The sequence below is a fragment of the Lynx rufus genome, unplaced genomic scaffold (genome assembly GCF_022079265.1).
Source record: "Lynx rufus isolate CCGP_SWC_20201006 ecotype Redwood Valley unplaced genomic scaffold, mLynRuf1.p SCAF_4, whole genome shotgun sequence".
Classification (NCBI taxonomy): domain Eukaryota; kingdom Metazoa; phylum Chordata; class Mammalia; order Carnivora; family Felidae; genus Lynx; species Lynx rufus.
This window is the reverse complement of record NW_025814856.1, coordinates 16,601,218-16,619,081: the sequence shown is the minus strand read 5'-3', so window position 1 is coordinate 16,619,081 and position 17,864 is coordinate 16,601,218. Positions and strand designations below refer to the sequence as shown.

The following is a 17,864-nucleotide window of genomic DNA, read 5'->3' as shown; positions in this document are numbered from 1 at the left end:
GGCAGAACTTGGTAATACTTTGGTGGGGGCAGTATAGGGGCTGGAAAAAGAAAGAATTTACTAAGGTAACTGTACCAAGCATTCAGACACCCTTAGTACTAAGGGGAAAGCCAGGGTAAAAGCAGGTTTCTAGGGAAAGGTACTCAATTTAGTTTTAATTGTGTTAGGGTTGGTTCTCCTATAGGCACCTTGGGTTTAGAAATTCAGTAGGTACTAGGAAATAAGATCTGGAATTTAGACTACGGGGTTGAATTAGAAGAGATTTGGGAGTTACTGGGTACTGGTTGAATTTGCAGTTGTAGAGCAAGATCATTCCTTCTGTTTTGATTCACTTTTTAACTTTATCCTTTTGATATACTTATATTTTAATGTGTGATTTAAGTTATATATACATGATGTATTAGCATTGTATAAGTGCATGTATATAACTTATGGATAGATTTTTAGGTATTAGAGGTATATGCTCACTTTTTACTAATGGGAATTACTCAACTGGATAATCAGTGTATTTCATTTTGTGAACTGTGTGACTAATTGAAATTTTTTTTGGTGACTTTTGTAAATTTAAAATTATTTCAAAGTAAAAATTTTGCAAGAATAGTACAAAGAACTTTCATTTTCCCTTGATTCAGAACCTCTGATTGTTAACATGTTACTGCAATTGCTTTATCATTCTCTTTTAGTTTATGTGTATCTATATTTTTTTCCTGAATCATTTGAAAGGTTCATGTTCCTTTACCTCTAGTTACGTGAGATTTTAGTTCTTATTCTTGTATATTATGAACCAGATTAGAATTATTAAATCAGGGGCTATTTGAAGTTATCATTTAAAACAGTGTAACATGGGGTGCTTGGGTGGCTCAGTCGATTGAGCGTCTCTTGATTTCAGTTTAGGTCCTGATCTCACTCTCGGTTCATGAGTTTGAGCCCTGAGTTGGGCTTGTGCTGACAGTGCAAAGCCTGCTTAGGAGTCTCTCTTTTCCTCCCCTCGTCACACTCTCTCTCAAAATAAGTAAATAATCTTAAAAAAACAAAACACTGTAACATAATACATAGAGATTGCACTTTATCAAGTATAACATCGTTTAGAATAAAATTTATAGATAACATTACATGAAGTATTTTATATAATGTGATTCACATTATGATTATATGAATGGTCTTAAAAAATAGTATCTACAGGAGGCTTTATTTATGGGATGTTTAACTCTTGGGAACTAAACCATTATTTTTTTCCAGATTAAAGATTAGGGAAGAGTATTTTTAGGCATAAGCCATAAATAAAAATAATTCATGGCTTAGTGCCAGTGGGACCAGATGTACTTCTCTTCCTCTTAAAATAGTGTTTAGCATTTAGCATTTTTCCAAATGAAAGGGATTGACGTAACGTGTAATGGTGTCAAGCAAAAGTGGATGAGAGAGGCAATGAAGCCAAGAACGTTTTAGTGGAACATGTCAGCTACTTAACCTTAAAAGTTTTTTTTCTTCTCTTTTTTTCTTTCTGAATAAATAGTACTAGTTCACTATTTGGACTGATTTTTTTTTTTTTTTTTAATCAAAGTGGAACTTTATATACTAACGTCTTAAGTCATACCAGATATTAAACAGCTGGCTCAGTGTAGGGTATGTCCTATATAATGCTAAACTGAGATGTAAGAGGATTTAGAGAAAATTTAAGGATTTATAAGGCTAAAAATATGTTGTATAGGCAGGGGTACCTTCCTGGCTCAGTTAGTAGAACATGTGAGTCTTTATCTTGGGGTTGTGAATTTGAGCCCCACATTGGGCATGGAGCCTACTTAAAAAATAATATGTTGTATAGACAAACAGCATGAATTGAAACAGAAGAAAAAAGTGTTCTTACCTCCACCACAAGTAAAAATTCTTGTTTTTCTATAATCTCTTCAAGGCTCAGTGCATGTGCATACATAATATAGTGATAAAGACAGGTTAGAGCCAGTTTTGTAATATGCTTTTTAAAAAATAGATTATAGGGGCGCCTGGGTGGCTCAGTCGGTTGAGCGTCCGACTTCAGCTCAGGTCACGATCTCACGGTCCGTGAGTTTGAGCCCCGCGTCAGGCTCTGGGCTGATGGCTCAGAGCCTGGAGCCTGCTTTCGATTCTGTGTCTCCCTCTCTCTCTGCCCCTCCCCTGTTCATGCTCTGTCTCTCTCTGTCTCAAAAATAAACATTAAAAAAAAAATTAAAAAAAAAAATAAAAAATAGATTATAAGGGTCTATGTTTAAAAACAACAAAGCTCTAAGACTTGGAGGACTACTATAGGGTCAAATCAGAGTCTAAAGTAGTGGAAGATATTTTTTTTGTTTAAAGATTTACTTATTTTTGAGAGAAAGAGCACAAGTGAGGAAGGGGCGGGGGCGGGGGGACAGAAGATCTAAGTGGGCTCTGCGGTGACAGCAGCAAGCTTGATGTGCGGCTTGAACTCACGAGCCATGAGATCATGACCTGAGCCAAAGTCGGATGCTCAACCAACTGAGCCACACAGGTGCCCCAAGTAGCAGAAGATTTTGAATATGTTCATGAGATGTTCAAAATTTTCAACTTACCATTACTCTTAAAAAAATTAATGATTTCATTTGCAACTATAACCTGATTACACCCTGCCATTCCATTAACTACACCCTGCCATTCCATTAACTTCGGAGTGGAGAGACTACCGTTGGGAACATGGAACTAGAAAGAAATCTTAAGTGTTTTATGTGTATTGGAAGTTAGTTCTTTAAGTTTGTAGCTTAGACCTCTGTCTGATGAAAGTGGAATATAAGTAACTAAGTGAAATGATGTGGGATATTTACTTTGTGGAGCAATCAATGATTTACTTTAATTTTGCTTTTCTTTATATGGATCACCATGTTTGTATGCATCTCTAAAGAGAATCGTGTAGTCTTGGTGGTCTTTGAATTTTATAGGAATAGAATCATAAGTATTCCTCTGTGTTGTGAGCCTTGGAGGAAGTATTTGTAAACATGAAAAAACAAGTTGAGCCAAACATGAGGGAGATAGTCCAATTGAGCTGTTCAACCGTGTGCTTGTAGATAGTACAATTTACTGTAGATAAAAGGATAAGTCTGAAACTAGTCCATTCTCTTCTCACCCTTGTAATTCACCTGCAAGGGCAGTGAGCCACTGGTCTGGCATGACTGGTCAGAGCTCAGTGGACTGCAGAGTATGGGCTTTTATAGCCAGGATCTGTATGCCAGGCTGAGGACCTGCTGGGCCAGGTGTTGACCACAGCTCCAGAAAACTATAGGACCAGTGTTAATGGCAGGCCTATAGTCCCATCCATACCGTGTGGATACACAAGTAGAAACCTTAGTTTAGTGGCATTGTATTTCTGATTTGTCTGGGTGATGCTTTGTTTATTTTTTACCTGTTTTTTTTTCCCCCTTTGACTTTTTTTTTCCCTTTTCTCTCTTTTCCCATAATGTTTATCTCTCTAGCTTTACTGAGGTATATGTCTGATTGATGTATTATAAATGGCACATATTTAAAATAATGATGAGTTCAAGGTAATGAACATTTCCATCACCCCCAAAAGTTTCCTTGGAAGCCATCTTCCACCCAGTCCTCTGGCAACCAGTGACACTACAGATTCATATACAGCTTCATCAAAAAACATGTTTTTAAAGATCTTTTTTTTTTTAATGTTTATTTTTGAGAGAGCACACACATGAGTGGGGGAAGGGCAGAGAGATAGGAAGACAGAGGATCCCAGGCAGGCTCCGTGCTGTCAGCGCAGAGCCTGATGCTCGGCTCAAACCGTGAGACTGTGACCTGATCTGAAATCAAGAGTCGGACGTTTAACCGACTGAGCCACTAAGGCACCCCAGATTCAGGAAATTTATATAAGTAGAATCACATAATACACTTTTTTTGCCTCGGTTCTTTTACTCATCATAATGGATTTTGAGATGGGCATTATCTGTGTTCTACGTATTATTTTTCCCTTTTTTTTTTTTTTTTTTGAGAGAAGATCGCGTGAGTGCGGGAGGGGGAGAGAGAGAATCCCAAGTAGGCTCCATGCTGTCAGCGCAGAGCCCAGTGTGGGACTCAATCTCACAGCCTGCAGAATCATGACAGGAGTTGAAATCAGGAGTCAGATGCTTAACTGACTCAGCCACCCAGGTGCTCCAAATCACAGTTCATTTATCCCTTTACCCTTTAATGGACATTTGGGTTGTTTCCAGCATTGTAAGTAAATCTGCCGTCATTGTTAATGTTCACATCTTTTTGTGGACATGTTTTCATTTCTCCTAGGTAAATAATCTAGGAGTAGAACGTTTGGGTCATAGAATTGATAGCGTTCAACTTCGGAAGTAACTGCCATACTGTTTTCTCAAGTGGTTGTATCATTTTACATACCACCTGGCAGTGCATGAGAGTTCCAGTTCCTTTGTATTCTTGTCAACAGTGGGTATGATTAATCTTCATAATTAAAAAAAAAATTTTTTTTTAGTGTTTATTCATTTTTGAGACACGGTGAGAGAGTGCGAGCAGGGGAGGGGCAGAGAGAGAGGGAGACACGGGAACTGAAGCAGGCTCTGGGTTCTTAGCTGTCAGCACGGAGCCCAATGCGGGGCTTGTACCCACGAACCATGAGATTATGACCTGAGCTGCAGTCAGATGCTTAACTGACTGAGCCACCCAGGCGCCCCTTTCTCAATTTTTAAACAAATTTTAACTCCAGTGTAGTTAACATGCAGTGTTATATTAGTTTCAGGTGTACAATATACTGATTCAACAATTCTATACATTACTCAGTGCTCATCATTATAAATGTACTCTTAATCCCCATCACCTGTTTCACCCATTCCCCCCCACCTCTCTAGTAACCATCAGTTCTCTGTAGTTAAGAGTCTGTTTCTTCGTTTGTCTCTCTTTCTCCCTCCCTCCCTTTTTTCTTCTTTGTTTTGTTTCTTAAATTCTACTTATGAGTGAAATCATATATTTGTTTTTCTCTAACTTATTTTACTTAGCATAATAGTCTCTATCTCTATCCATGTCATTGCAAATGGCAACATTCTTTATCTGTTCATCTTTTGATGGACACTTGGGCTGCTTCCATAGTGTTTGGCTTTTGTAGGTAATGCTGCAGTAAACATAGGGGTGCATACATCCTTTCAGTGTTTTTGTCTTCTTTGGGTAAATACCCAATAGTGGAATTACTGGATCATAGGGTAGTTCTCTTTTTTTTTAAGTTTATTTATTTGAGAGAGCATGTGAGTGCAAGCCAGGGAGGGGCAGAGAGAAAGAGCGAGAATCCCAAGTAGGTTCCACGCTGTCAGTGCAGAGCCAGATGCTGGCTCAAATTTACAAACCTTGAGATTATGACTTGAGCGGAAATCAAGAGTCGGGACACTTAACTGACTGAGCTACCCAGGTGCCCCAGGGTAGTTCTGCTTTTAACTTTTTAAAAAAATAAATTTATTTGTATTTAATTTTTAATTTTTTACAGAGAGTGAGGGGGAGAGGGGTAGAGAGGAAGGGAGAGAATCTTAAGCAGGCTCCATGCTCAGTATGGAGTTGGATCTCATGACCCTGAGATCATGACCTGAGCCAAAATCGAGTCAGATGCTTAACCAACTGCGCCACCCAGGCACCCCGTCGTTTTTGCCTTTTTAAGGAAGCTCTATACTATTTAACATAGTGGCTGCACCAGTTTGCATTTCCACCAACAGTGTGCATACTCACCAACAATTGTTTCTTTCTCATTTTTTTTAAAAGGAGTTTTTCTTATGTGCCCCGTGTCAGAAATATTTATTGCAAACACCCTCTTGGTAGCTTTTTTTTTTTTTCTCAGGATATTTTTGGGTGAACAGAGGTTCTTAGTTGTAATATAGAGCAGATATCAGTAAACTTTTTCTGTAAAAGGCCAAATGGTAAATAATTTTATCTGTAAAAGGTCAGATAGTAAATATGTAGTCTTTGCTGCAGCTTCTCATCTTTGCTCTTGTGTGAACATAGCCACAGACAATGAGCATGGACTTTTCTCCAATAAAACTTCATTTACATAAACAAAAGCAGGCTGGATTTGGCCTGTGGGCCACAGTTTGCCAATCCCTGACATAGAGTAATTTATGAGATTTTTTTTTTTTTTATGATTAATGCTTTTTATGCACCTCCCCCTTTTTTTTATTTGAGAGAGAGAGAGAGTAGGGGAGAAGTGTGCAGAGAGAGAGAGAGAGAGAGAGAGAGAGAGAATCCCAGGCAGGCTCCATGCTTAGCATGGAGCCCAGGGCTTGATCTCCCAACCCTGCAATCATGACCTGAGTGAGCCAAAGTCAAGAGTGGGATACTCAACTGACTGAGCCACCTAAGTGCCCCTTTTTTAAAGAAATCTGTGCCTGCTCCAAAGTCATAAATATATTTGTGTTTTCTTTTAGAAGCTTTATTGTCTTACTTTTCACCTTTACAACTGTAATCCATCTAGAATTGTTCTCTGCATTATGTGAGGTAGGGGTCAGCATTCCTTTTTTTTTCTTTTAAACCTGTTCATCTCCAGCTGTGGCTCATATATTTTGGTGTGTGATGTTTTCACTATCATTTAGTTCTAAACTATTTTCTTCTTTTTTTTTTTTTTTTTTTAATTTTTTAATGTGTAGGGGCACCTGGGTGGCTCAGTTGGTTAAGTGTGCGACTTTGGCTCAGGTCATGATCTCACGGTTCGTGGGTTCGAGCCCCACATCGGGCTCTGTGCTGACAGCTCAGAGTCTGGAGCCTGTTTCAGATTCTGTGTCTCCCTCTCTCTCTGCCCCTCCCTCACTCGTGCTCTGTCTCCCTCTGTCTCAAAAATAAACAAACATTTTAAAAAAATTTAAATTTTTTAATGTGTATTTTTGAGAGAGAGCACGTGCGTTACGTGGCCGCAAGCAGGGGAGGGGCAGAGAGAGAGAGAGGGAGACAAAGAATCCGAAGCAGGCTCCGGGCTCTGAGCTGCCAGCACAGAGCCCGATGGGGGCTCGAACTCACAAACCATGAGATCATGACCTGAGCTTAAGTTGGACGCTTAACCGACTGACCCTCCCAGGCACCTCAGTTCTAAAGTATTTTCTAATTTGTTTTGATTTCTCCTTCAATCCTTGCATTATTATTTCAAAAGATAATTGGAATGATTGGTTTTTTTCTTATTAAAATTTCTAATTTGATTACATTAAGAACATGTAATATTTTTTGTAACTTACTAAGATGATTGATGTTGAAAAATCTGTCAGTCCAGTTTTTTGTTTTTGTTTTTAGGTACTCTCTTTCCCTATGGTTGCTTTTAAGATGTCTTTGTCTATACTGTTATGCAATTGTGTTATAGTGTTGAGGTGTAGGTTTTATTACATACTTTTAACATACCCCTCAAAATTGATATGCTTCTTGAAGCTAAGGGTTTAAGTCCTTAACAGTTTTAGGGAGCCTGGGTGTCTCCCTCTCTCTCTGCCCCTCCCTGTTCGTACTCTGCCTGTCTCTCTCAAAAATAAACATTAAAAAAAAAAAAGAAAAAGTCCTTCACAGTTTCTAAGAAATTTTAAACTTTACTCTTCTGTGTGTGGTTGTCTAGTCTATATAACCTGACAGGTGTGCTTTTACTTTCATTGAATGTTTATGTGCCAGAAGTTACATGTATTTATTTTTCAAATCTTTCTCTTTAGTGTTTTAAAAAAAATTTTTTTTTTAAGTTTATTTAGTTTTGAGAGAGACAGAGCACGAGTGGGGGAAGGGCAGAGAGAGAGGGACACAGAATATGAAGAAGGCTCCAGGGGGCGCCTGGGTGGCTCAGTTGGTTAAGTGTCAGGCTTCGGCTCAGGTCATGATCTCTTGTTTTGTGAGTTTGAACCCTGCGTCAAGCTCTGTGCTGATAGCTCAGAGCCTGGAGCCTGCTTCAGATTCTGTGTCTCTCCATCTCTTGGCCCCTCCCCTGCTCATGCTCTGTGTCTCTCTGTCTCTCAATAATAAACTTTAAAAAAAAAAAAAGAAGGTTCCAGGCTCCGAGCTGTCATCACAGAGCCTGATGTGGGGCTCGACCTCACGAACCGTGAGATCATGACTTGAGCCAAAGTTGGATGCTTAGCCAACTAAGCCACCCAGGCACCCCTCTTTAGTGTTTTTAATCATTCTATATATTCCAGTTATACAAATCCTATCATTTTGTTCTATTACCTGAAATATTAGGATTCTTCTTTTTTGTTGTTGATGTAAAGGAAAAAAAAGTTTTTGTGTATTTGAATTTTGGAATGTCAGCACTTCCTTCAGTGGAATTTTACCTGGGAATCCTGTTGGTCTGGGCTGAGAATTTGCTCTTTAAGGCACTTCAGAGGACCTGCTAAATTTAGGCCCAATTCTTATGTTAATTTGGTGTGGACTTCCTAACTGAGTGGTTAGTTAAGTTCCAAACTCAAATTGTCTTGAGATGGAAGCTTGTTATCCTCTTTGAATTTTGGCTGGCAGATATTTTTTTCCAATGTATGCTTTCCCTACTGATGCAACATTTTGATAGCCCTGCTTCTCCGCGTGTGTGGGGGATGATTGTTTTAGTTCTAATGTCCTCCCTTGCTTAGGTCTATTCCTGCACCATCATGTTGATGAATAGACCAGAACATGGCATTATGTATGTGTGTTCTCCCTACCCATGTATACATCCTCGTCCTCCTCTTTTTTCCAGTTGTTAGCACTACTTTGTCTTTAATAAATAAGCCAAAGAAATAAGGACACTGTGGCACAGATTTTAAGCACTTCTAAGTATCGCAGTTAAATTTATCTTTTCTCCATTTCATCAGCTCAGCAGAATTTTTGGTGGACTATAATTAGGCAGGATGAGACCACTTACATACATCCAGAATAAGATTAGATTAAATTTCCCAGTTAGTTAACCAGAGATGGAACAGCTTATCAAAAGCAGTGTAGTCACATAGCTGGGAATAGAAGCAACCTATTAGAGCTGTCCTTGACCCCCAGTCTCTGATTGGGGTGCGTAGCTGCTGAGATAACTTACACAAAGTAGCATCTCGCTGGCTCTGGAAAGCTCAAGTTTGGGTATCCTCTTGTCCTTTTATTCTTTAAGTTTTTCAGCACTAATCAAGAGGAATTTACAATTAACAGGTCATGCTTCTCTTGTGTTTGAATAACATCCAGTGTCAGTGAGGGCAAGGCCTCTTCATTCAGGGTGGCGGTGGTTGGGATGAGGGTTGAGTGAGGAAATACAGTTAGGGTCCAGTAGGGGTGCCTGGGAATTCTCCTGTGTCTGCTTCCAGCTTTCCATCCCCTGACTCTGATCTGCTTTTTTACCCTGGTGATTTTGATACTGAGCTTATCATTAGAACCAGAATCCCAAATCCATTTCCATGCTAGCACTAGGAATCCTTGACGTGTGGTGAGTGTCCCTTTTTGGGTTTTTTTTGCCACACCTTTACAGATGTTTTCCTTTTTGTGCTTGTTACTGGAACTAGTGCCGTTGACAGGTTCCTGAGCTTCCCTCTTGCCCTTTATTCAGATGTTACTTCTGGAAAATTGGAAGTCTCAGTTTCTACTTCTTCAGTCATTACTTGTTCCTGTGGTGGTTGATAGAAGTTACTGTGTCTGTTGTAAGCATGTATCTGATAATAATGTTCTGGTCTGATCGATATGTAGCACGACTATGAACTTTTAAATGATCATAGTACACTTGAACTGTTGAGAAGTTTTATGGAGTACCTACATTAGCAGGCACTTTGCTGAATACTGATGTTAAATATTTGAATAAGACACTGCTCCTGTCCTCAAGGACTTCATATTACAGATAAATCTACAGTCATTTCAGTATTCTGCTGTGAGTGGTTTGCATATGTACTGTAGTGATATGCATGTGTGGTTGGAAAGAGCATTTTAGTCTAGTCTCTAGGGGTTCAGGGAAGGCTTAGGAGGAGAACTAATTTCATTCTACTCTTGACGATACCTCCCAGCATATTATTCTCATTTAAGATGCCAAAACTACAAAATTGTAATAACTTGTGCATTTTCTCAGATAAATAACATGTTGTCAGTGGTAAGAATTGCACCTGGATGTATTTAAGAATATGTAATGCAACATTTGGGATGTACTGGGAATTAATTGTGTTGGGCAAGATATTAGGAACTCCAACTCATGTATTTAAAAAGCAAAAGGATAACCAGAATGACTTGGAGGGCTTACTTGTTAGCTTAATTTGGAAGAGCTCATCTTAATGATTCTTCTTAATAGTTTTATTTATTAAAAAAATTTTTTTAATGTTTATTTTCGAGAGAGAGAGAGCACATGAATGAGGGAAGGACAGAGAGAGAGGGAGGGAGACAGAGAATCTGAAGCAGGCTCCACGCTGTCAGTGCAAAGCCCGATGTGGGGATTGAACCCTTGGACTGTGAGATTATGACTTGAGCTGATGTTGGATGCTCAATTGAATGAGACACCCAGGCACCCTGATAGTTTTTAAAGATGTTATTTAATTTTCACTACAGTGAAAATATTTTAATTGTTTTTTAAAACATTTTTCAACTGCCATAGCATTTTTTTTGCCATAGCATTTTATTTTTTTAATTTATTATTATTTTTTTAATGTTTATTTATTTTTGAGAGAGAGAAAGAGACAGAGTGCAAGCAGGGAAGGGGCAGAGAGAGAATGGGAGACACAGAATCTGAAACAGACTCCAGGCTCTGAGCTGTCGACACAGACCTGAGTTGGGGCTCAAACTCACAAACCATGAGATCATGACCTGAGCCGAGGTCAGACGCTTAACCTACTGAGCCACCCATGCTCCCCTTAATTATTTTTAAAAAATGTTTATTCATTTTGAGAGAGAGGGCATGAGCGAGTATGGGGTAGGAGAAGGGAGAGAGGGAGAGAGACATTCCCAAGCAGGCTCTGCAATGACAGCTCAAAGCCCGATGAAGAGCTCAATCCCACGAACCATGAGATCATAATAACCTGAGCTGACACCAAGAATCAGATGCTCAACTGACTGAGCCAACCAGGCACCCCTAAAATATTTTAATTGCTTTTAAGTGTATAGTTCAGTGATGTTATTATTATATTCACATTGTAGTCCAACAGTTACTACCATCCATCTCCAGAACTTTGTCATTTTTCCAAATTGAAACTCTCTGGGGTGCCTGGGTGCCTCAGTTGGTTAAGTGTCTGACTACGGCTCAGGTCATGATCTCACGGTTTGTGGCTTTGAGCCCCACGTTGGGCTTTGCACTGACAGCTTGGAGCCTGCTTTGGATTCTTGGTCTCCCTCTGTCTTTGCCCCTCCTCTGCTTGCACGTGCACTCTCTCTCTCTCTCAAAACTAAATCAGTAAAATTAAGGAAAAAAAAGAGAAAGAAACTGTGTACTCATTAAATAGAAACTCCCAGGGGCACCTGGGCAGCTCAGTCGGTTAAGTGTCTGACTTCGGCTCAGGTCACGATCTCGCGGTTTGTGAGTTCGAACCCCGCATCTGGCTCTGTGCTGACAACTCAGAGCCTGAACCTGCTTCGGGTTCTGTGTCTCCGTCTGCCCCTCCCCTGCTCATGCTCTGTCTCTCTCTGTCTCTCAATAATAAATAAACGTTAAAAAAATTTAAAAAAAATTGTAACTCCTCATTCCTCCCTCTCCCCAACCCCTAGCAAACGCCATTCTGTTTTTTGTCTTCTTAATATTTGACATCATGCTGTTCTTTTTATTATATTATTTTGTAAGAATCATTTTCAAGGAAAAAATGCAGGGTGTATTTTTTTTATATTTTAATGTATCTTTTAAAAAAATGTTTACTTATTTTGAGAGAGAGCAAACGGGAAGAGCAGAGAGAGGGAGTGAGAGAATCCCAAGCAATCTCCGTGCTGTCAGCTCATAGCCCAATGCGAGGCTCACACACACAAACTGAAATCATGACCTGAGTCGAAATCAAGAGTTAGATATTTTAAAATTAAAAAAAAATTTTTTTAATGTTTTATTTATTCTCGAGAGAGAGAGACAGAGCACGAGTGGGGGAGGGGCAGAGCGAGAGAGGGACACAGAATCCAAAGCAGGCTCTAGGCTCTGAGCTGTCAGCACAGAGCCCGACGTGGGGCTCAAACTCATAAGCCATGAGATCATGACCTGGGCCGAAGTTGGACACTTAACTGACTAAGCCACCCAGGCACCCCTAGAGTTAGATTCTTAACAGGAGCCACCTAGGTAGGTGCCTTTGCATGGTGTATTTCTAATATTTTCATCTTACTAGCCTATTTGATGATCAGTTTATATGAAACTTTTACTTCCATAATATGGAAGTCATTCAGCATTTAAACTATTTGAGCTTTACTTTTATAATCCATAAAGTGCACCTCTCTGAAATTGTACAGATTTCAGCTATGGGTTTACATATAATTTATAGTTATACCATGTTTCAGTGGTCGTTAAAATATTATAGCAAGAGTTCAGTTATAATTTTTGTATAATTTAAAGTCAGGAATCGGGGAAAAAAGTCTAACATATACTAATATTTTCTTATTCTATAGTAAAATTGTTGTTGGAAATTGTTACTAGAATTTTATAATTTTAAAAATCAGGTTTTAATTAATTAATGAAGTTTATTTTGAGAGTGAAAGAGTGAACAGTGGAGAGGCAGAGAGAGAGGATCCTAAGCAAGCTCCATACTGTCAGCATAGAACTGATGCGGGGCTCAGTCTCACGAACCATGAGATCATCTCAGGAGTTGGACGCTTAACCAACTGAGCCACCCAGGCACCCCAAAAAATCAGATTTTACATTTACTAACGGAATTTGTAGTATATCACTATTCTGTCCGTTACTGTTTCCTGCTGAAACATTTTGTCTGTTGTAAATCTTGTTTTTCAGTGACTTTGCTTAAAGAATAAAATGTTAGTTGAATTAAAAAAAATTTTAATCCACTTTTGGAAAAATTTCTTTATAAAACCTTACTTGGTTCCAGGAATTATTTAAGGAGGTTATTAAGTTTGCAGTTGTTGGTATCTTTTGCATTTATAAAACTTTGAATTCAGACATACTCAGAGTAATCTTGTCAGAACTTTTATTTTTCTCATGTGTAACTTGTATCATTTTTAGGCAAAATGTTTCATGGATTTCAAAGCTGGAGGCACCTTGTGTCACATTCTTGGGGCTGCTTACAAGTATAAAAATGAACAGGGATGGTAAGTTTTTGTGTTACTTTGTATGTTTTGATGTGTTATTTAAGTTATTTAATGTTAAATCCTCTTCCTTCTTTGTGTGATGTTAGAGAATTCTGTAAGCACATTATAATATGCAAAGTGAAAGTTTTATCTGGTATTCGAATTTACTTTGTTCCTACATCCAGGAAAAATATCAGACAACTGTTGCACTTGTTAGGTAAGTTATTTCTCATGTATGGTTGTATCTATATAATAGATGAATGTGCACTGTTAGCAGATTTGAAGGTAGGCTCATTGTGAAATGTATGAACATGTATTGTGAACTTAAGTTGTGCCAAAAGATAGTTTTTTTTTTAATGTTTATGTATTTTTGAGAGACAGCGTGAGTAGGGGAGGGGAAGAGAGTGAGGGAGATGCAGAATCTGAAGCATGCTTTACGCTCTGAGCTGTTAGCATAGAACCCGATGTGAGGCTCGGACCCATGAGCTGTGAGGTCGTGACCTGAGCCGAAATTGGATGCCCAACCGACTGAGCCACCCAGGCACCCCCGAAAGATAGCAATGTTAACTGCTATGGTGAACACTTTGCTGATGAACATTTCTTCAGAATGAGAGATGTGTAATGTGTGTCCTCGGGATAGGGATGAAAGGAAGCTGGCTCCGAAGCATGGTTACTAGCGCAGTGATGCAGCAAGGAGGGGAATTGCTGTTGCTTCTCCCTACATTCTTCTTTTTCCCTTTTCTCACACTGTCTCTCTGGTGCTTGCTTTCTTTTCTCTCTTGAACTCTGGGGTTTTTGCCATCTCTTTGTGGGAAGTTGAGCTGCTGAGACTAGTGTTTCAAGGTGATGGTTCTGAGTTCAGGGAGGGTAGGGAGTCCTTTCTCTGGCAGAGGGTAAGGGGATGCTGGAGTATATAGACTCGAAGTCGTTTCGTGGTTTTAGTTGTGTTGTCTGTGCGCAGTTCAATCTTAGCATCTTTCCAGGAGAATACTCCTGTAAAGTTAAGCTAATCTGGTGTTTTACGGCTGGGAAATGTAAATAGGTAGTACAAGTTTACAAGTAAATTATTTACAATAATTTGTATATCTGCCAAACTTTTTATGTATAGGTGGGTGTTTAATACTGGTTAATTGATGAAACGAGCATGAGGGTGTTGTCATCGGAAGTAGCTTTCTGTTTTGCAGCTCTGCTTCTGGCTGTGGTACTGTAACTCTCACAGGGTGTTCCCGCGCTAGGACTGACAGCCTGACTGCTGTCATACATGGTCCGTTCCCTACTGTTTGCTCTAGATTCCTAGATGGAACTCTCTTCTTAATTTCTTGATTAGCTTGTGTCCCAAATCCTGACCTGGACTCGAAGAGGACAGTCCCACAGTGAAATGACTTCTCCTAAGTCACATGTTACAGAACTTGCTTTGTGTGTCAGTATAGTAGAATACTTTCATGTGGAAGGATTTGAGGTGGTTTAGAAGGATATGTAAAATAAAATGTCCTTAAATTAAAAGAAGGTCCGAAAAAGAAGGAAAGGATAAAATTAAGAGACTTTAAGAGGAGTGAGGAATAAGAATTTTCCCAAAACTTTTACTCAGATTGTACCAAAATCTTCCCCTTTGGGGCGTAATTAGACACTTAACTGCAATGCACACCTTTCCCCACCTCCTGTGACTTACACACTTGCAGTGAATGGATCTCTTACACTCTGACAGTACATATTTTAGTAACCACCCACCCATTTGGAGTCTGAATGGCCTGTCAACTTGACAGTGCCTGAAGTTTCCTCACACAACATTAGCCCTGTGAACCTAGTTTGTGTCCTCTTGAACCTCACAGTCTGGCTCCAGAGTTTGCTCATTTCCTTCTTTCAGCCAAACATTCTGCCTCTTGTTTCTGTTTGGTTCTTTCTTGCTTCCTGCTGTCTTTTAGCTTTCAGTGATGTCCAGCTGGAGTATCATTTATGTGGTTGAGTAGAAACACCAGGTAATTATCAGCATCTCTGTGAATAGACCACACAGATTAAGATTCCAGAGTGTTTGAGTTTGATCTTTCTGGGTGTCTGTTTTTGTTTGTTTGTTTGTTTGTTTATTGAGAGAGCAAATGCAAGCAGGGAGGGTTGGGGCTGGGGGGAGAATCTTAAGTAAGCTCCAAGGTAAGTGTGGAGCCTGATGCTGGGCTTGATGTCACAAACCGTGAGATCACTATCTGTGTCGAAATCAAGAGTTAGACGTTTAACTGACTGAGCCTCCCAGGTGTCCCAAAAGAGGTTATTGATTGAAAATGTTTTGTTTGTGTTTTGTTAGTTTTTTTTTTTTTTTACATGTTTATTTACTTTTTGAGAGAGAGAGAGAGACAGAAACAGAGCTTGAGCAGGGGAGGGGCAGAAATAGAGAGGGAGACACAGAATCTGAAGCAGGCTCCAGGCTCTGCACTATTAGCACAGAGCCTGATGCAGGGCTGGAACCCAGAACTGTGAGATCATGACCTAAGCTGAAGTTGGACGCTTAACCACCTGAGCCACCAGGTTCACCTGTTTTATTAGTTTTTTGTTTTTTTTTTTTTTAATCTATTTTGAGAGAGAGAAAGTGCATACAGGCGAGTTGGGGGAGGGGCAGAGAGGGGGTGGGGGAGCATTGCAGAGCCTGACCCGGGGCTCAATCCCACAAACTGAGATCATGACCTGAGCCAAAATCAAGGGTCAGATGCTTAACCAGCTGAGCCACTCAGGCGTCCTGTGTTTTATTAGTTTTGCTTGGCAGTAGTGAACTAGGCTTAGCATAAAGTTAAGGCTGTGTCTTAACTTTAGAAGTGGTCTTTTTTCCCCCTATGACATGATTTGCTGCTGACCTTCATTTCTTGCAGACAAGCTCAGACCTACTTTTCTTTCTACCTTAAGACTTGGTTGTTCGGCTTTTATCTCCCCCACACCCTAAAGTCTCCTTTTGATTTTTGTTTTTCAGATATTACCACAAAAAGTTAGTCTCTGCTAGTGGCTTTTAAACTTCAGGAATCCCTTGGAGTACTTTTATTTTTTCCTTTTTTTAAAAAAATATTTATTTTTGGGAGAGGAAGAGTGTAAGCATGAGAGGAGGAGGGGCGGGGGGTGGTGGGGACAGAGGATCTGAAGTGGGCTCTGCTCTGACAGCAGTGAGCCTGACATGGTGCCTGTACCCATGAACTATGAGATCATGATATGAGCCAAAGTTGGACACTCAACTGACTCAGTCACCCAGTGCACCAGAGTACTTTTAATTAATTATTATCTTTTAAGGTTTATTTTCATCAGAGAGAGAGAGAGCATGTGTGTGAGAGAGGGAAAGAGAGACAGAGAAAGTGGGAGAGAGAGAATCCTGAGCAGGGGATTCTGATTGTCAGCACAGAGCCCCCTGCGGGGCTCGATCTCAGGAACCTTGAGATCATGACCTGTGCCGAAATCGAGAGTTGGATGCTTAACTCAGGCGCCCCCACTTGAAATATCTTTAAAAAATTCAGATGACTGGGCTTCATGACATACATTATTAACTACTAAGTGTGGTGTGAAAACTGAGAATCTGCGTTTTCAAAAAGCACTCTCTGTGGTCCTCAGGCCTTATTTTGATAAATGTTGGTCAGTGAGATTGTCATTTTAGCACAAACATGGTTTAGATCTTTTGTGAAGAATTATCCATTTTTTAAAAATTTTAACTCCAAGTTAGTTAACATATAGTGTAATAATGATTTCAGGAATAGAATTTAGTGATTCATCACTTACATGTAACACCCAGTACTCATCCTTAATGCTTGTCCTTAATGCCCATCACCCATTTCGCCCATCCCCTCACCCAGGCATCCTGTCTTGCCTTTTAGAAGTTTGCTTCAGAAGCCCTTCGCACCCCTCTCGCAGGAGTTAAACTCATTCTCCAGGATCCATTGTTGATTATTTTTATTCAGACTGGATTTTCTATATGTAGCTGAGAATGAGAAGAGAGCATCCCTGACTGTAGTCACAAGAGTCAGCAAAATGAGAGCAATACAGCTAATGAAGGCCCTTTAGACACAGTATGTAATGCTTCAGGTTGAAAGGCTGCTAGGAGACATTGCCCAGCAGATTGCCAGAGGAAAACAAAGCAGAAGACTCATTAATTATTAAATTCTCAGTGGACAGCTCATATTTACAGTCTAAGTGACCAAAGGTTTTATTTATTATTTATTTTTTTACATGACCAAAGGTTTTTTTTTTTTTTTTTTTCAACGTTTATTTATTTTTGGGACAGAGAGAGACAGAGCATGAACGGGGGAGGGGCAGAGAGAGAGGGAGACACAGAATCGGAAACAGGCTCCAGGCTCTGAGCCATCAGCCCAGAGCCCGACGCGGGGCTCAAACTCACGGACCGTGAGATCGTGACCTGGCTGAAGTCGGACGCTTAACCGACTGCGCCACCCAGGCGCCCCACATGACCAAAGGTTTTAAAAGCTAGAGAGAAACATGTTCATTTTTTGCCTTTTCTATAGGGCTGCATTAAGATTCAAAAAGTCTTTGTAGGGGGGTGCCTGGATGGCTGTCAGTAGACCACGCGACTTTTGGTGTCATGGTCATGGGTTCAAACCTCACGTTAAGCGTGGAGCCTATTTAATTAAAAAAACAAGCCCCAAAAGACTTTATAATTTTAGTTTTTTAATTTGTATTTCTCTTGTGGGTAAGTTTGAGCATCTAGATTTCTATATTGTAAAAAGTAAAGCTTATTTAAATATTCTTGTTAA

At 39.8% G+C, this 17,864-nt stretch overlaps 1 protein-coding gene across 5 annotated transcripts in view; it reads left to right on the top strand.

Moving 5' to 3' along the window:
* SMARCC1 (SWI/SNF related, matrix associated, actin dependent regulator of chromatin subfamily c member 1) overlaps positions 1–17,864 on the top strand; it is a 173,726-nt gene that overhangs the window by 14,612 nt on the left and 141,250 nt on the right. For all 5 annotated transcript variants that reach the window (XM_047094682.1, XM_047094681.1, XM_047094680.1 and 2 more), the window contains exon 3: positions 13,067–13,152. In XM_047094682.1, coding sequence (XP_046950638.1) covers positions 13,067–13,152 — 86 coding nt within the window. The remainder of the gene's footprint in view (positions 1–13,066; positions 13,153–17,864) is intronic.